Consider the following 15,789-nt stretch of genomic DNA (forward strand, 5'->3'; position numbering starts at 1 on the left):
AGAATATGGTCGGCCTTTCGTCTTTTCAGTTTTGTTCAGTGTCGTGTGAAGTGCACAATGTCTTCTCGTAAACATTTAACTTTAAAAGATAAAGTCGAACTCATTAATGCGTATGATCGGCAAAAAAATAGTGTTTGCAATCTCGCTGCAAAATTCAAAATTGGGAAGACGCAGGTAAGCGACATCCTAAAGAAAAAAAAATGAACTGCTCAAACAATTTTGGCAACACGTAAATGATCAGGTTCAAAAATCATTCCTGAAAACTGTTGGACTTCAAATTTGTCGCACACGTGCTAAAAAAATTCCCATTAATGGGCCTATTATTAGGGAAAAGGCTTTGGAGATTGCAAAATCTATCGGAGTAAATGAGTTCAAAGCTTCTGTGGGATGGCTAGACAAGTTCAAAACTCGTCATAAAATTTCTTGGAAAACCGTAAGTGGTAAAGGTGGATCTGTTGATACTGGGGTTGTAACAGAGTGGACCGTCAAATTGGAAGATTTATGTCGTGATTTTGAAGCTAAGGTTATTTACAACTGTGACGAAACAGGGTTGTTTTTTAAAGCTCTTCCTGAAAAAACAAATGAGTCTAAAAAACGAAGTGCCAGGGCGGAAAAATTTCTAAGGAACACTTGACTGTACTATTGTGTACAAATATGCTGGGAGACTTTGAACATCCTCTTGTTATAGGAAACCCACAAAATCCTCGTTGTTTCAAGGGCATAAAGTTGAATCTTTTGGATGTTGACTGGAAGTCTAATAAAAAAGCGTGGATGACACGAGATATCATGAGCGAATGGATAAGTCACTTTAACCAAAACATGATTCGTCAAAACAGAAAAATTATTCTTTTCATGGATAATGCTGCATCTCAACCGCACATTGAATTGTCCAACATTCAAATCATTTTTCTGCCACCAAACACATCTGCAGAGTGTCAGTCCTTGGATCAAGGGATAATAAAAAATTTTAAACTTCACTACAGAAAACGTGTTTTAAGACATCTCATTGCAAACATGAATGATGTAACATGTGCGAGTGACCTTGCAAAGAAACTCAGCATCCTAGATGCGATTCAATGGATTTCCTCTTCAGTAAACACAATTAGAAAACAAACTGTCGTGAACTGTTTTGTAAAGTCTAGCTTCTCAAACGCAAAAATTGAAGTTGTGAACAGCAATGTGGAGCACCAAGAAGAACAAGAACTTCAACATCTATTGATAATGTACGATACTTCCGCTACAAGTGACCCTGGCTACAAAGATATAGACTCAAACCTCACTACAGAAGATGGTGCTCTAGATATCAACGACATTATCATCGATATTTTTCAGGAAGTTCCTCATGAGGATGAAGAAATGGAAGGAGGTCATTCTGTCAAAGAATATATTAACGACGAACCACCGATGAAAATAGAAGCGCTCATACAAATCAATCGTTTAAAAATGTTTTTCGCCGCTGAAGAAAATACTGAAGGACTTTCAATGGTTTCTTCACTCCAAACAAATGTTGAAAACAAAATTATCAGCCGGAAGAAGGTGCAGAAGAAAATAAGTGATTACTGTATGTATTTTTCTTAAGATAAAGTCATAATATGCATAGCACAATTGTATGTATATTATTTACAAAAATATTGTGCAAAATCTGTATATAATTTAATTTAATTTTACATTAAACGTTTAACGATTTTTCTTTCTTTCTTTTTTTTTTCTCCCTCAGACTCCTTGTTAGCGGACACTTCTCTCTAACGGACACATTTTCGTTCCCCATGGCTGTCCGTTAAAGGGAAGTTTCACTGTATTAGGCTTAGAATAGCCCATCCATATGTATGTACAGTCCTGATCGGCTTCTAGTCCTCAGAAATCAAACAACTTTCTGACTAGACCTTTTGTGCTGGCTACTTATCTTTGCAGCTGAAAGCTATTTCGTGCACCCTTTATACAAAGGGTACTAGGAAAGTTTTGCAATACAGCTTTGTTTATTTAATTTTTTCAAAGTAATTTCCTCTACATTCAATACACCTCTCCATCCTCCGAAACCAATCTTTAAACCAGTTCTGCCAAGTTTCACTAGGGAGTAAAGCACACTCGTTGTCCCAAGCCCGTAGAAGGTCCTCATCACTGGAAAACCGCCTCCCTTTTAGCTTCATTTTCACATGCGAGAACAGTGCAAAGTCGCAGGGAGCAAGGTCCGGACTGTAGGGAGGGTGCTCGAGAAGTTTCAGTCCTGTCGTGGTCAAATATTCGGTGCAGGCTTTGGCGCGGTGAGCTAGAGCATTATCGTGATGGAGGTACCAGGTGTCCATTCTTGACTTTGGCCGCAGGTTCTTCATAGATCCAATGACTTTAGGCAGGCATTGTTCAGTATACCACTTAGCTGTGACTGTCCTCTGCGTCTCCAAAACGACACGTCCCACAATTCCACTCGATTTGAAAAATACAGCTATCATTTTCTTCTTTACAGATCGGGATTTTCTGACAATTACGGGTGTGTCGTCATCATCAAAGACCCAAACTTTGTTTTGAGCCTTGGTCGGCAGATCGTAATAGTACAGCCAAGTCTCGTCACCTGTCACAATGTTGTTCACATACCGAGATTGTCCCTTATCAAACTTTTTTAACATCTCCCGGCACCAAGTCACACGTCGTGTCATCTGCTCTTCAGTCAGTTGATGCGGCACCCAGAGAGAACAAAGTTTCTTCACGTGCAAATGATCTTGCATAATCGAACGAATTGCTGGTGCATTTAGGCCCAAAGTATCCTCTATCTGTTGGTAGGTCACTCGCCTGTTTTCGTCAAGCATTTTCCTCACAGCAGTAACGTTTTCCTCCGTAACTGACGTTCGTGGCCTTCCCGGCCTCTCAAAATCCTCCAGAGTGAAATTTCCCCTTTGGAATTCTCTATACCACCTGAATATCGTTGTACGATGTGGACAATCATCATCATCTAGTGCAAGAGTCATTTCTTCTAAGCACTGGTCTATGGTTAAACCACGCACGAAATTATACCGCAAAACTGTCCTTATCTCATTTCGTGACCACGATGCCATCGCAAGCACTTTACACTCTCACTACTAATGAATAACTGAGCCCATTGACTTGGCGCGGCGGCTACTATGCACGTATGAACATGTCTCAACATGCAGCAACAAGCAGCTTCCTGTGATTCATTGTTGCGTCATATTGCAAAACTTTCCTAGTACCCTTTGTATTATTGTGTGCGATTGCTGTTGTTGTTGATATTAGCACCATCCTACAAGCTTCTGCTGTCATTCCATGTTCAAAATCAGTTAGGTCACACTGCTCACTTGCTTGTTCATCTTACTGCAGTAAATGTACTTCAGATTCAATAAGCAAGGAAATCCGGTTTTTTCTTATCCACTTGGCCATAGAAAATTTTGCTGATCCACAAAAATTTTATTGCCATTTGCCTTGCCTACCAGCTTATCTAAGCTGTAAACATAGCAACATTCACGATTGATACATAGTATCAGTTGTGAATTTGCTGTTATGTACATATATCATTGTGCCATAATAATAATAGTATTTGCCGTATAGTGCAAGGATGCCACAGGCTTTGCTGCACTGGCAAAAAAAAAACCCCAAGTTGTTAAGAAAACATGAAAACACAAATTATATGCTTTTCTTCTCACACGGGTAAGTATTCAGTAGACCCTTAAACTTATTCTAACTGTCAGCCCTAACTACCTGCAAGCTATCAATAAATCGCTGGCTAAAAGAAAACTTCCTACAGTCTAATCTAAACCTCAACCCCCTGTAATTTGAATTTATGATCCCAAGTTCTGGAATTCTTTATAACTGTGAGAATTTCATCATCATTCATTTTGCCAATCCTTCTGAGGTGCCTAGTTGCCAAGCTCTGTAGCCCACATAATCTGGGTCTTTTTCTTGTACTGTCATCCTTCTGCTGATCTCACCATTCGAGTTACCTGTCTTTGGACCCTTTCAAGAAGCTCAATGTCATTTTTCAGTTGAGGTCTCCGTACTTGAACATAGTATTCCAAATGTGGTCTTACAATTGCGTTATAAAGTAGGATTATGACCTCCCCCTACCTCTACAGGATAGCATTCAAAAATCAAAGATAGGATACGATGGGCTTTCCTGGCTGCCTGTTTACACTGTTCAGAAAACTTCATATCTGCCTATATTGTAACTCTCAGATCTCTTTCCTCATCCACTGTGTTTTTAATTCAACCTCACCAAGTGTATAATTTATCTGTGGGTTGCTATTCCCCAAGTATAAGACCTTGAATTTAGCAGAATTAAAACATAGCTGCCACAGTCATCATGAAGGAGTGCTGTTTGGCACTGATCATTAATGACTCTGCCGATCTTTATATCATCTGCAAATTTTGACATCATGCCTTCTATCCCTTCGTCGATGTCATTTATGAAAATGAGAAACAACGGTGGTCCAAGAACCGATCCTTGAGGGACCCCACTCTTGACATACCAATCTGAAGAACATCCATTAATCACAGCCATCTGCCCTGCAACCACCTAGCATTCCATCTTAGACTCATGAGAGACCAAATCAAATGCTTTTCTAAAATCTAAATAAACTGTTGAAATTATTCCCTAAATCCAGCCCATGAGTAAGTGTGTCAAAATAGCCTACTAAGCTGGTTAAGCTTGTTGCAAGTCCTTCAGAATGCTATGTCTATCTAAATGTCCCTGGATTGCACTCTTAATCACTGCCTCTAAGATTTTTCCTACCACTGAAGTTAGACTGACCAATTTGTAGTTACCAAATTCACTCTTGGAACCACTTATGTATTGGTGATTCATTGGCATTTCTCCATTCCAAAGGAATCTCCCCTGAGTCCAAAGATGCCCTCATAATTAACCTCAATGGTTCAATACACTCCCTCACATTCTCCTTCAAAACTACAGAGTATATTCCATCAACTCCGAGTGCCTTTATGCGCAAAAGTAAAGAGAGAGAGAGAGAGAGAGATTTGCTTGAAACAACTTGCTTGTTGAAAATCTTAAAAAATTAAGAATTATTAAAAGTATTTTCTTTTTAAAATTTCCTATAACCAGTCATATGTAAAAACTTATAAAATCGAAACGTCTCTGATACATTTTGGGTTGGGAACCAGTTTTTTTTTTTTTTTTTTTATGAAAACCCCAAGCACAAGAGGTATTAGAACCTATAGTACTTGGTACCGTGCTTGGGTTGGAGGTTGAGAAAACGAAAGAAGATATTTGTTGACATTAGACTTGAACTTTTATAGACTGTAATTTTCGGGAAATATGTACGAAGGAAGGTTGTTCCAGAAAATAGCAGTTGAATGAATAAACAAGGAAGACAAAAAGTTGGTTCTGTGAGTTGGAAGTAGGACAGTAAATGGATGTTGGCTGGTGGCAGCATGTATTTGGACTGTTTTGAAAGAGAGAGAGAAAGAGAGCGGGAATAATAGAAACCAATTCAGAAGAACAATGCCCATGGAAGTATCTGTAGAAAAGGCATGCAGCAGAAACAGTACGTCTATGAGACAGCAAGTGGAGAGTCGCTGTTTGACCTAATTGCGCTCTTCTGAATGGAATCTAGAAGCCTGAGAGAGGTTTTGGGGGCACCGCCCCAGATGTGGGAACAATATTCCATGGTAGGGCGGATTTGCGATTTGTACAGAATGTACAGCTGTTTGGAATAAAAGTAATGCCAAGAGTGAAAGAGAAAACCAAGTTTTTTAGATGCGGAGGAAGCAATATTTGTGATGTGCTTGTGCCAAGAGAGATTAGAAGTCAGGGTAATCCCCAAAAGAGATATATCAACTTGCCTAGAAATCGGAGTGTCACCAAAATAGGAGCAAAAGAATCCTTTTTGTGAGATATAAGACAAGACTGAGTTTTAGAAGGATTGAAATCAACTAAGTTGTCTTTGCCCCACTGGAGAATTACCTGGAGATCGGCATTTAAGGAATTGGTAGCAGATATTCGAGAAGGTTGAAGCTGATTGAGCAGGGCAAGGTTTCTCAAAATGGAAAGTGGAATGCAATGTGCTATCATCAGCAAAACTATGGATAGGATTTCCAGTCAATGGAAGAAGGTCATTAATATACAAGAGGAAAAGAGAGGGGGAAAGAACTGAACCTTGGGGGACACCAGCATTAGTGGAGAAGTTAGAAGACAGTGAGCGATCAGAGAGAAAACTGGATAACCTACAAAAAACAGTTGGCAAACCATAAGATAGAAGCTTGTTTATAAGACCTTTATGCCAAACACGATCGAAAGCCTTTGAGATGTCAAGAGCAACTGCTTGTGTTTCACCGAACCAGTGGTTTAAGCACCTCGATTGACGATAATGATAAACTTGGTTGCTCAATAGTCAGCTGTAGACAAACGTAAGCTGGTTGAAGATATTAATAAAATGTAAAACTGTATTAATAAAACAAAAATAAAATCATTCTCTTAATATCACCCCAAACTTATTACTGCTTTGATATTTTTATAAATGTGGTGATATCTGGATTGGCCTGAAAACCAGGATTTGGGCCTCTCCAAATATTATGCACTTCACTGAGGAAATTCAGTCAAATGCAGAAAAGTGGCTGAAGCAAATCTGGCTGGCTCTCAACATTATTTAATTTTTTAAAACAAAGTGTATATTGAAAAACTTTATAAGATTTTTTTATTTTAATGCTATTATTTTGAAGTTTTTATTCTTAAACTTTTATTTTAAAACTAATTACATATTCACTAGTAATATACTGGTTTCTGTTACCCATCTGTGGACAAATTCATTCATTGGTGAAACTCACGTAGCTTGAAATAATCTTACTATAGTTAGCTAATATTTTTATTATTTATTATTTTCTCTTTTTCAATAATGTATTTCACTTTTATTCAACACATTACTTTCTTTAAATCATGAATGCTTTTTGTTTTTTAAATTTTGTAAATGATGATCTGTTTTATGTGTGTATGTATTTCATATCTTTATTTTATTCTGTTTTTATTTTAGATGAAAAACTTTAATAAATCATTGTCTCCATCTGAACAGGTAAGTGTATGCATGGTCATTATAGATTATATTTTTTTTGAAAGCAATCAAATTTTGTTTCTTTCTATTTCAGCAATTAAAAAAAAATTAATGCAAGATGAAAGGAGTTAACTTGCCTTTTAACCCAGTGATGGTACATGGCATATGCAAAAAGAAAAAAAGAAAAAAAACTACACACCTTAAATTAAAATGACTATCGGAGGAATGTAAACGCAAATTTTATTATACCTTCAGTATATTTTTTACTTTTGATCTGCACTTTTTTTTTTGTTGGAATTTGAGGGATGTCTTCTGTATGTAGCTGAGTGGTCTGGAGACCGGGATTCAAGCCCCTGACTGCTAAATACGGTTGATCCGCCAACCATCACTTCCATTTCCCTCAGCATGAATCATTGGGGAAGCTTCCATCCTGCTGTGGATTGATAATGGCTGCAAAGAAAATCAGATCTGGGAATTAGGTGTTTTGTGTGTGCTTTTGTACCAGTTCATGTTCCATTAGCAGAGGCATATTATGCAAGGAAGCAAACCTATACAATGATCAGTCAAAAAAAAAAAAAAAAAAGAAAACAAATGTCTTTCCTCAGTTTGAATTTATGCCCCCTCAAGTGCATACTCTGAGCAAGAGGAAGTATCCCATCAGTATTGAGCCTGCTCAAATCATTCAAGGCCTTATACACTTCAATCAGATCACCTCACAGGTGCTTAGTCTTCAGACACTGCAATTTGTAGAACTTAAGCCTTTCTTGGTAAGAGCACCCCTTTGTTTCTCCCACCAATCTTGTTGCCCTTCTCTGACTATTACCTTATATAAAGGGATAATCACCTCTTTATCCTTGCTAGCAAAATTCCTGTAAATCATTGATAAAACCCCATGACCTGCTCCGGCAGCCTGACTGCACTGCTCAGACAACTTCATATCTGACTGCACAATTACCCCCAGATACATATCATTGTTTTTGTTTGAAACATGTGTGAGTTGGATTATAATTTTCTGGTGGATAACGTAATTCGAATTACAAGTTCTTGTCAATGTTATTTGGTCAAATGTTAGTAGACTTTACATTCTGCACAGAGATCATGCAAGAGTAGAATTCTTATTTTAATTTTTATAAGTCTTCTTGTCATATTTTTAGTGCTACTGTTTGGCAGCACAGGTTGACACACCAAATGCAACAGCCACTAGTGGGCTGCTGATATGGTACAAAATTTCCAAACAACTTGACACTTCAGTTCTGTATGCAGCTGTCATTATCGTCCACAATACTAAAAAATAAAATAGTAAACCTTTATAAATACATCAGTGTACAATATTGATTTTATTTGTAGATTTATTGTACACTTTTATCTGTGAGGTGATTCACATATATTATGCACTACATTGAAGAAATTCAGTCAAATGCAAAAAAAGTAGCAGAAGCAAATCTGGCTGGCTCTCAAAATTCTTTAATTTTTAAAATTTATTTTTAAATGAAGCATATATTGAAAAACTGTAAGATTTTTATTTAAAGCTTTTAAAATTTTTATTCTTAAAGTTTTATTCATCTATTTGTCCATATATCCATCTATGGACAAATTCAGCGGCACAGTTTGGTGAAACTCAAGCAGTTGTTCTTGACATTCAAAAGCTTTTGATCATGTTTGGCAAAAAGGTCTTTTAAATAAGCTTCCATCTTATGGTTTGTCAACTGTTTTTTGTAATTGTGTATCCAGTTTTCTTTTTGAGAGCTCACTGTGGGTGATGGTACATGGCTCTCTGTCTTCTGACTTCTCCACTAATGCTGGTGTTCCCCAAGGTTCAGTTCTTTCTTTCACTCTTTTCCTCTTGTATATTAATGACCTTCTTCCATTGACTGGAAATCCTATCCATAGTTTTGCTGATGATAGCACATTGCATCCCACCTTGCAGTTTGAGAAAAATTTCCTTGCACAAACAGCTTCACCTTCTCAAATATCCATTACCAATTCCTTAAATGCTAATCTCCAGGTAATTCTACAATGGGGAAAAGATAACTTAGTTGATTTCACTTCTAAAACTCAGTCCTGTCTTATATCTCCTAAGACAGGACTGAGTTTTAGAAGTTTTGAGTTTTTCCTCCTAAAACTACCAAAAGATGAAACAGATGGACTCATGGTCAACTGCCTTTATATAAACCACTGCACTGGCTCTTGCTAGTGCCCAAGCAGCTGCTGAGATGCCTTATTTGGCAAAATTTAAATATCTTAAGACAACTGTTTTCTTCTTCAAAAATTCATTCTTTAGGATGGCTTGTTTAACTGAAATCCAAAATATACTGAACATTCCTCAGATTAAACTTAAAATGGTTAATGACACTAGGTGGCTGTCTGTTGACTTTGCTGTACAGTCTTTAAGAGAATCCTTGGTGAGTTTCATTGCTGCACTTGAAAGAGAAGCCACTGAACACAAAAAAGAATTCTTCTGCTCCTCTGCTTATCTTCGATGACATTCCGATTTCTAGACAAGATCACATATCTCTATTAGGGATACCTTAACTTCCTCTGCATCAAAAAAATTGGGTTTTCTCTTTTGCTCTCAGCATTACTTTTCTTCTGAACAACTACTCTCTCTGTACAGATCTCAGATGTGTTCTACCATGGAATATTGTTCCCACATCTGGGACGGTGGCCCCATATCCTCTCTCAGGCTTCTAGACTCCATTCAAAAGAGGACAGTTAGGTTAACTAATGATTCATCTCTGTTGATTTGTCAACTGAAAATTTACATTTTGTATGGTTGGTTTTGTAAGTTAGCCTGAAGAGGGGAGGCTATATACAATCTGCCATAGGTTGTATAGGGGCACTATTGAATGCTTGGCTGCTTTTCACTATGAAAAAATGATCTTTTGGGTGTTGAAAGGTGTCGATGTTTTCCAGAAGAAATCATGCTTATCCCCTATTCTTTTAATTCTCTTCTATTATTTGTATGATTATACAGGGTGTGCTGTTCTCCCCAGAACCTATTCAATCGGTGCACTGCCCAGTGAATTTAACTGACTGCCCGGCTAAAATTTAAGCGATTCTCGTGGTACCATGTAGTACTGCTCACTGATCTTGATCAATATTAATTTAAACATACTGTGCAATCGAGGTCAATGTGACAGGAGCGGACGCCAAGTCCAGGTGGAATTCTGAGTGGACACCGAAAGATCGGTAGAACTCAGCTTTCTGGTACCTAACCTGCCTACCCAGTTATAAGACCTCCCACTATTTGACCATTGTGTTGACATCATGTGGCCATCGCGTAGATTCAACACTGTGAATCTAGATTACTGAGAATATTGTCGTGTGTTTTAAGTTGAGCTATCAGATGCCAGTAGGTTGATGGCGTCGATGTGTTGGTTGAATTCTGCGATTCACTGAGTAGACTCAGATTCACTTTTATTATTCAAATCTTTCTGATACTTTCGGAGTTGACTCAGTGTATCGACTCACTCACTCCGTAGCCATTTCTACAGCAAGCTGAGTATTATAATTCCACAAGTTCATGTTAAATTCTCTGAACTGTTAGATGCATTGTTTGTCTTCGTCTCTGCACAGATGCACAAATATAATAATATACAGTAAACCCCCTGCTATTCACGGGGGTTACATTCCTGAGAAATGCCGCGAATACTGAGTTATGGCGCCCATAGTAATAAAAGGGTTCCGTTCCAAAGTATGAAATATATAACAAAAACTAGTCTAAAATCTTGTCTGTATGTATTATACGTATTTATCTACATAATATTACTATGTACATAGACAAACGTAGACAGTACATAGTGAAATACAAGCATAAGGCATTGAAATGAAAATAAGAAACAATTTAATATTAAATGTAATATTCATTAGACATTTTAAACAAACCTTTCAAAAACATATCAAGAACATGGGTTGCTGGGCGAAAAATAACTCGTAATCGAAGTTTGTTTCTTCATTTTTTTATTAAGCTCCTTTTGAATTTCCCCGTACGGAAAAAGTAATTGTTCTAGGTCTCATTTAAACTTGATGCTTCTTTCCAAATTAGGATCCGTTTCCACCACCTTTTCTGAAAGTTGTACGGAGAGGCTAAAGATTTCCTTTAATGATTTGCTATTTAATTCTGGTCTAACAACGTCGAGATCTTCCTCCTCAGGATCATTTTGGTTTTCATTTGACCTTGTTACTAATTCATCCAACTCTTCTATTGTAAGTTCATCTGCATGAGTCTCAATAAGTTCCTGAATGTCTGTTGCATCGATGTTTTCAAATCCTCCGCTTTCTATTCCCTGTGCGATTTCTACAATATCGGCAACCAGTTCATTGACATTAGGATTGTTTTAGCAACAACCACTTCTGGCCACAATTTTCGCCAACACGCGTTAATTGTAGATACACTTATCTCATCAACTGATGCCTTGATGTTGATGAGGCAATCTGCAGTGTTATAATTTTTCCAACTTGGACTTACAGTTAAGTCTGACTCCCTTTCCATTTTTTCAATTAAGCCAGTAAAAGTTCTCCTAACATAGTAGGACTTAAATGCAGAAATCACACCTTGATCTAGCAGTTGTAAAAGTTGATGTCATGTGGGGTGGCAAAAACACAATTTCGATGTTTGGGTGGTCAAATTCTAGACTGCTTGGATGTCCTGGCACATTATCAATAAGAGGCAGAACTTTGAAAGGCAAAGATTTTTAAGCTAAGTAATTTTCCACCTCTGGCACAAAGCTATCATTAAACCACTCTCTAAAAAGTGTAGTTGTTACCCAGGCTTTTTTATTGGATTTCCAGTAAACTGGAAGATGACCTTTATTCTTTTCCTTCAAAACACATGGATTCTGCGATTTATACACGAGCATCAGTTTGATCATGTGTCCACTAGCGTTTGCACAAAACAAAAGAGTAAGCCTATCTTTGGAAGCTTTGAATCCAGGAGCAGATTTTTCATTTTGTGTTAAGTATGTTCTGGCTGGCATTCTCTTCCAAAACAACCCGCTTTTGTCTGCATTGAACACCTGTTTGGGAACATATCCTTTGTCTGTAATTAATTTTTTTTAGTTCAGTCGGGAAACTTTCTGCAGCCATGAAATTCGCTGATGCAGACTCGCCTGCAAGTTTCACGTTATGAAAGCCATATCGATTTTTAAATCTTTCAAAACAGCCTTTGCTAACTAAAAAAAAAGAGTAGTGCAATTTTCCATTATAAAAATGACCTTTTAGAGAGAGAGAGAGAGAGAGAGAGAGAGAGAGAGAGATAAATAGCTTAGTTATATAGCGAAAATTTTAACTTCTAAGGTTTTGGAGCGAACTACCAAAAAAAAAAAAAAAAAAAAAAAGTTTTATTGGGTTCGCATTATGATATTTTCACAATACCTCCATTTATTCCTACAGGATGCAAAATACGTTTCCACGGTTTTTTTAAGTTTGTATCAGCTGGCAAAAACTTATGCAAAATCGAATTTCTTAAGTCAGGTATTATGTAAGCCAGGGAGTGCCTGTAATGTTAAATTATGCAATTAATTTTTGTTCATCGCTTAAGTCACATTTATAAATAACAGAAAATTTTATAATATTTCGAAGTATTACACATCCCCACCCGGCTACTTCATAATACCACCTGGCTGGCAAAATTTTCTAGAGAGAACTCTGGGGGTGTCTATAAATTATTCACCTGATTATCAATTAGAATTTATTCTAACCTCTATTAAAATTTTATTGTAATAGGTATTTTAAAATAGTTTGTTGCACTTTATAAAGTAACTCAAAGAATTTCTTATCACACAACCACACTTCAGTAAACCTTCCACATGAGCACCTTTGGTAGAATCTAGAATGTCAAGATGGTAGCCAATTTCATTCCAAGTGTTTTTGAAGCATCTCTTGAGAATCATCTCTTTATCATAAAGAGATAAAGAGATGCTTCTTTCTTTATGATAAAGAAGCATCTCTTGATCATAAAGTTAAAGATTGGGCTAGGCTATTCAGCCTAATCTTTAACTCTATGATATTATTAACTTTTTTTTTCTTTCTTTTTTTTTTTTGCATACACCTTGTCTTTTACATAGCCCCATACAAAGAAATCCATAGACATGATATCCAGAGAATGAGAAGGCCACAGAATGGGACCATCTTGGCCAATACATTGATTAGGAAATTGTGCATATGCAAGCTGTAGTATGGTGTTACCTATCTTGCTGATAGAACATGTGGCTGCATATCTAGGTAATTTGGGGAGTTCGCAGTGTTTTCATGGATGAAAATATGGCCAATCACCTGGTTGAAGGACAGCACACAGCATGCATTTACCTTGGGACTATCATGCTTGTGTTCATGAACTGAGTGGGGATTTTCAGATTCACATGTGTGACAATTGCATCTGTTTGAAGATATGTGGTTGGTTTGTTTTTTGGTTTTTTTTTTTTTTTTTTTAGGAGCATTAGCAACTAAGGCCATTTTGCTCCGGGGATATGCAGTGGTCATTTGCTGACCTTTCCACATCCTCCGTATTTGGTGGTGACGGGCTCGAACCCCGGGCTCGAAGAAGATAGGTGGACTGTTGCTTCATCACTGAAAATTACATTTTCCCAAAAGTGCTCATCTTTGTCTAAATAGTTGGCAGTGTGAACAGCAAATTCCTCTTGTTGTGGTTTGTCATGAAGCTTAATTTTCTGGGTGATTTGTTGGTTGTTTGTTATTTGGTTTTTAGGAGCATTAGCAACTAAGGCCATATTGCTCTGGGGATATGCGGTGGTCATTCCCTGTTCTTTCTGCATCCTCCATATTTGGTGGTCATGGGCTTGAACCTCAGTCTAATCAAGAAGCGTGCGCTACGCACTGCTGCTCCTGCCCACCTGGCTACGGAGGCACCTAGGGTGATTTGCACTTTGTCAGTATTCAGTTTCAGTTTCTTACAAACCACCCTGTGCAATGTTACTCATGGTATTTGCAGCTGCAAGCTTGCCCAGTGGATAAATTTTGTAGGACTTCAGGTAAACAATTCCTGAATTTCCAAACTTTATCTGCAGATATGCTAGGCCTACCTGCTTCTTTCTGCTGGTTTCATGAAAATATTTCAGTTATCACCTCATTGATTGTTCTATAGATTAGTCTTTCTGGGATTCGCATTGAAACCATCTCTTTACAGTCACTGGATAGTTGGTATCTCACAGCCGCAACACACACACACACACACACACACACACACACACACACACACACACACACACACACACACACACACACACACACGAGGAAACACTTGTGTGGTTCCTCGTGTGGTTGGCAGCACGAGGAAACACTCGAGTTGCTTTGATAACTACAGCAAACTATTTTAAGATACCTATTAAAATAAAATTTTAATTGAGATTCATAGTCAGGTGAGTAAGTTATAGACACCCTGTAGTTTATTTCTTATTTGGAAGTCATGATGAAAGTAGGTTTTTCTTGTTCAATTAATTGGTTGGTTTATTATTTAGTGGGTTTTTTTTTTTTTTTTTATGGTGACAGTACAGGTAGTTTTGACTTTATGAGCTAATTCGTTCCTAGCATGCGCTTGTAAAGCAAAAACTCGTAAAGTGGGAATTGAATCTCATAGACATAATGTTAAAAATAGGCGTTACGTTCTCAACAATGAAAATAGTTAGCTAATTAGTTTGTTTAAACAATGATTGATTTATCCAAAGAAATTGAAACGTAGCTTGTAAAATCAAGCAAATTATAATAATAAAGAAATTATTTATGACTTACAAATTTTAAAGAATGGTTATTCTTCATCATCGACTAAATGCACACTCGTTGATCACTTATTATTGGCTCGGCACTCATTGGTATGTTGCACAAGGAGATGTCTTCTTCAGAAATGCTTCAAGAGGTGTTTGTTTCCAAGATAGTCTTCTATTTTCTTTATAAATTTCAATAGCATGCAAAAGCATTTTTTAACGGAACACACAAATTGCAACTAACACGATTTGTGCAGAGTAACAAATTTACAAAGCTTTAAAAAAAAAGGAATGAAGAGAAGATTCTGAAAATTTATTAATGTTTTTTATACGATTGAAGATTGGGGAAACACATTGAAGTAATGGGGAACACATTTCACCATAATAATGCAAAAAACCACACAATTCCAGCTATGGAATAACATCACGTTTACTACCCATTTATAACTGCTTGCAGTAACATAAAAGCTCAATAAATCGGAAAGTGCAAATTGTTTTATGGTCGTGACTTCCAGAAATGTGCTTTAGAAAAATGTCACAAAGGCATTCAAAATTGGTTCTTATAACAGAACATATGATAATGATGAAAGTGTAGTGCATTTTAGTGATTTGAATTGGTAACTAATACAATTTGCACTATAAAAACTATCTTTTAGACAGTTATATAGCAAAAATTCCAACTTCCGAGGTTGTGAAATGAATTACCAAAAAACAGTGTGTTATTGGGTTCACATTACAATATTTTCCGGATATGATGGTGTCTCTGGAACGGATTAATATCGTAAAGCTGGGTACACTGTATTGTATAGCAATGCGCGTGGTTTGAAATGCAGTATTTATGAATGTTTAACATTCATTTTTTGCAATTAATGTTCATATTTTCGATTTTGTTGATACTTGATACTTTGAAAAAAAAATAACTCATAAACCCGAGAACTCGTAAAGTGAAAGCTCGTAAACGAGAACTGCCTGTAGTTAACTAAATATGTAATGTACTGGAATTTCAGCGCTTTGAGAGTGATTAATTTAATTAAATTGTTGTTTATTTGGGTAAATATACTATGTGA

The 15,789-nt window shown here is 36.9% G+C and overlaps 1 protein-coding gene across 1 annotated transcript in view; it reads left to right on the forward strand.

Annotated features, from left to right (window-relative positions):
- The window catches only part of Syn2 (Syntrophin-like 2), a 203,265-nt gene that overhangs the window by 128,938 nt on the left and 58,538 nt on the right, over positions 1-15,789 (forward strand). Inside the window, exon 10 of the mRNA XM_090377381.1 lies at positions 6,987-7,025. Coding sequence (XP_090233507.1) covers positions 6,987-7,025 — 39 coding nt within the window. The remainder of the gene's footprint in view (positions 1-6,986; positions 7,026-15,789) is intronic.

Source organism: Mastigoproctus giganteus, chromosome 7, assembly GCF_048544385.1.
Source record: "Mastigoproctus giganteus isolate SK-2022 chromosome 7, ASM4854438v1, whole genome shotgun sequence".
Lineage (NCBI taxonomy): Eukaryota > Metazoa > Arthropoda > Arachnida > Uropygi > Thelyphonidae > Mastigoproctus > Mastigoproctus giganteus.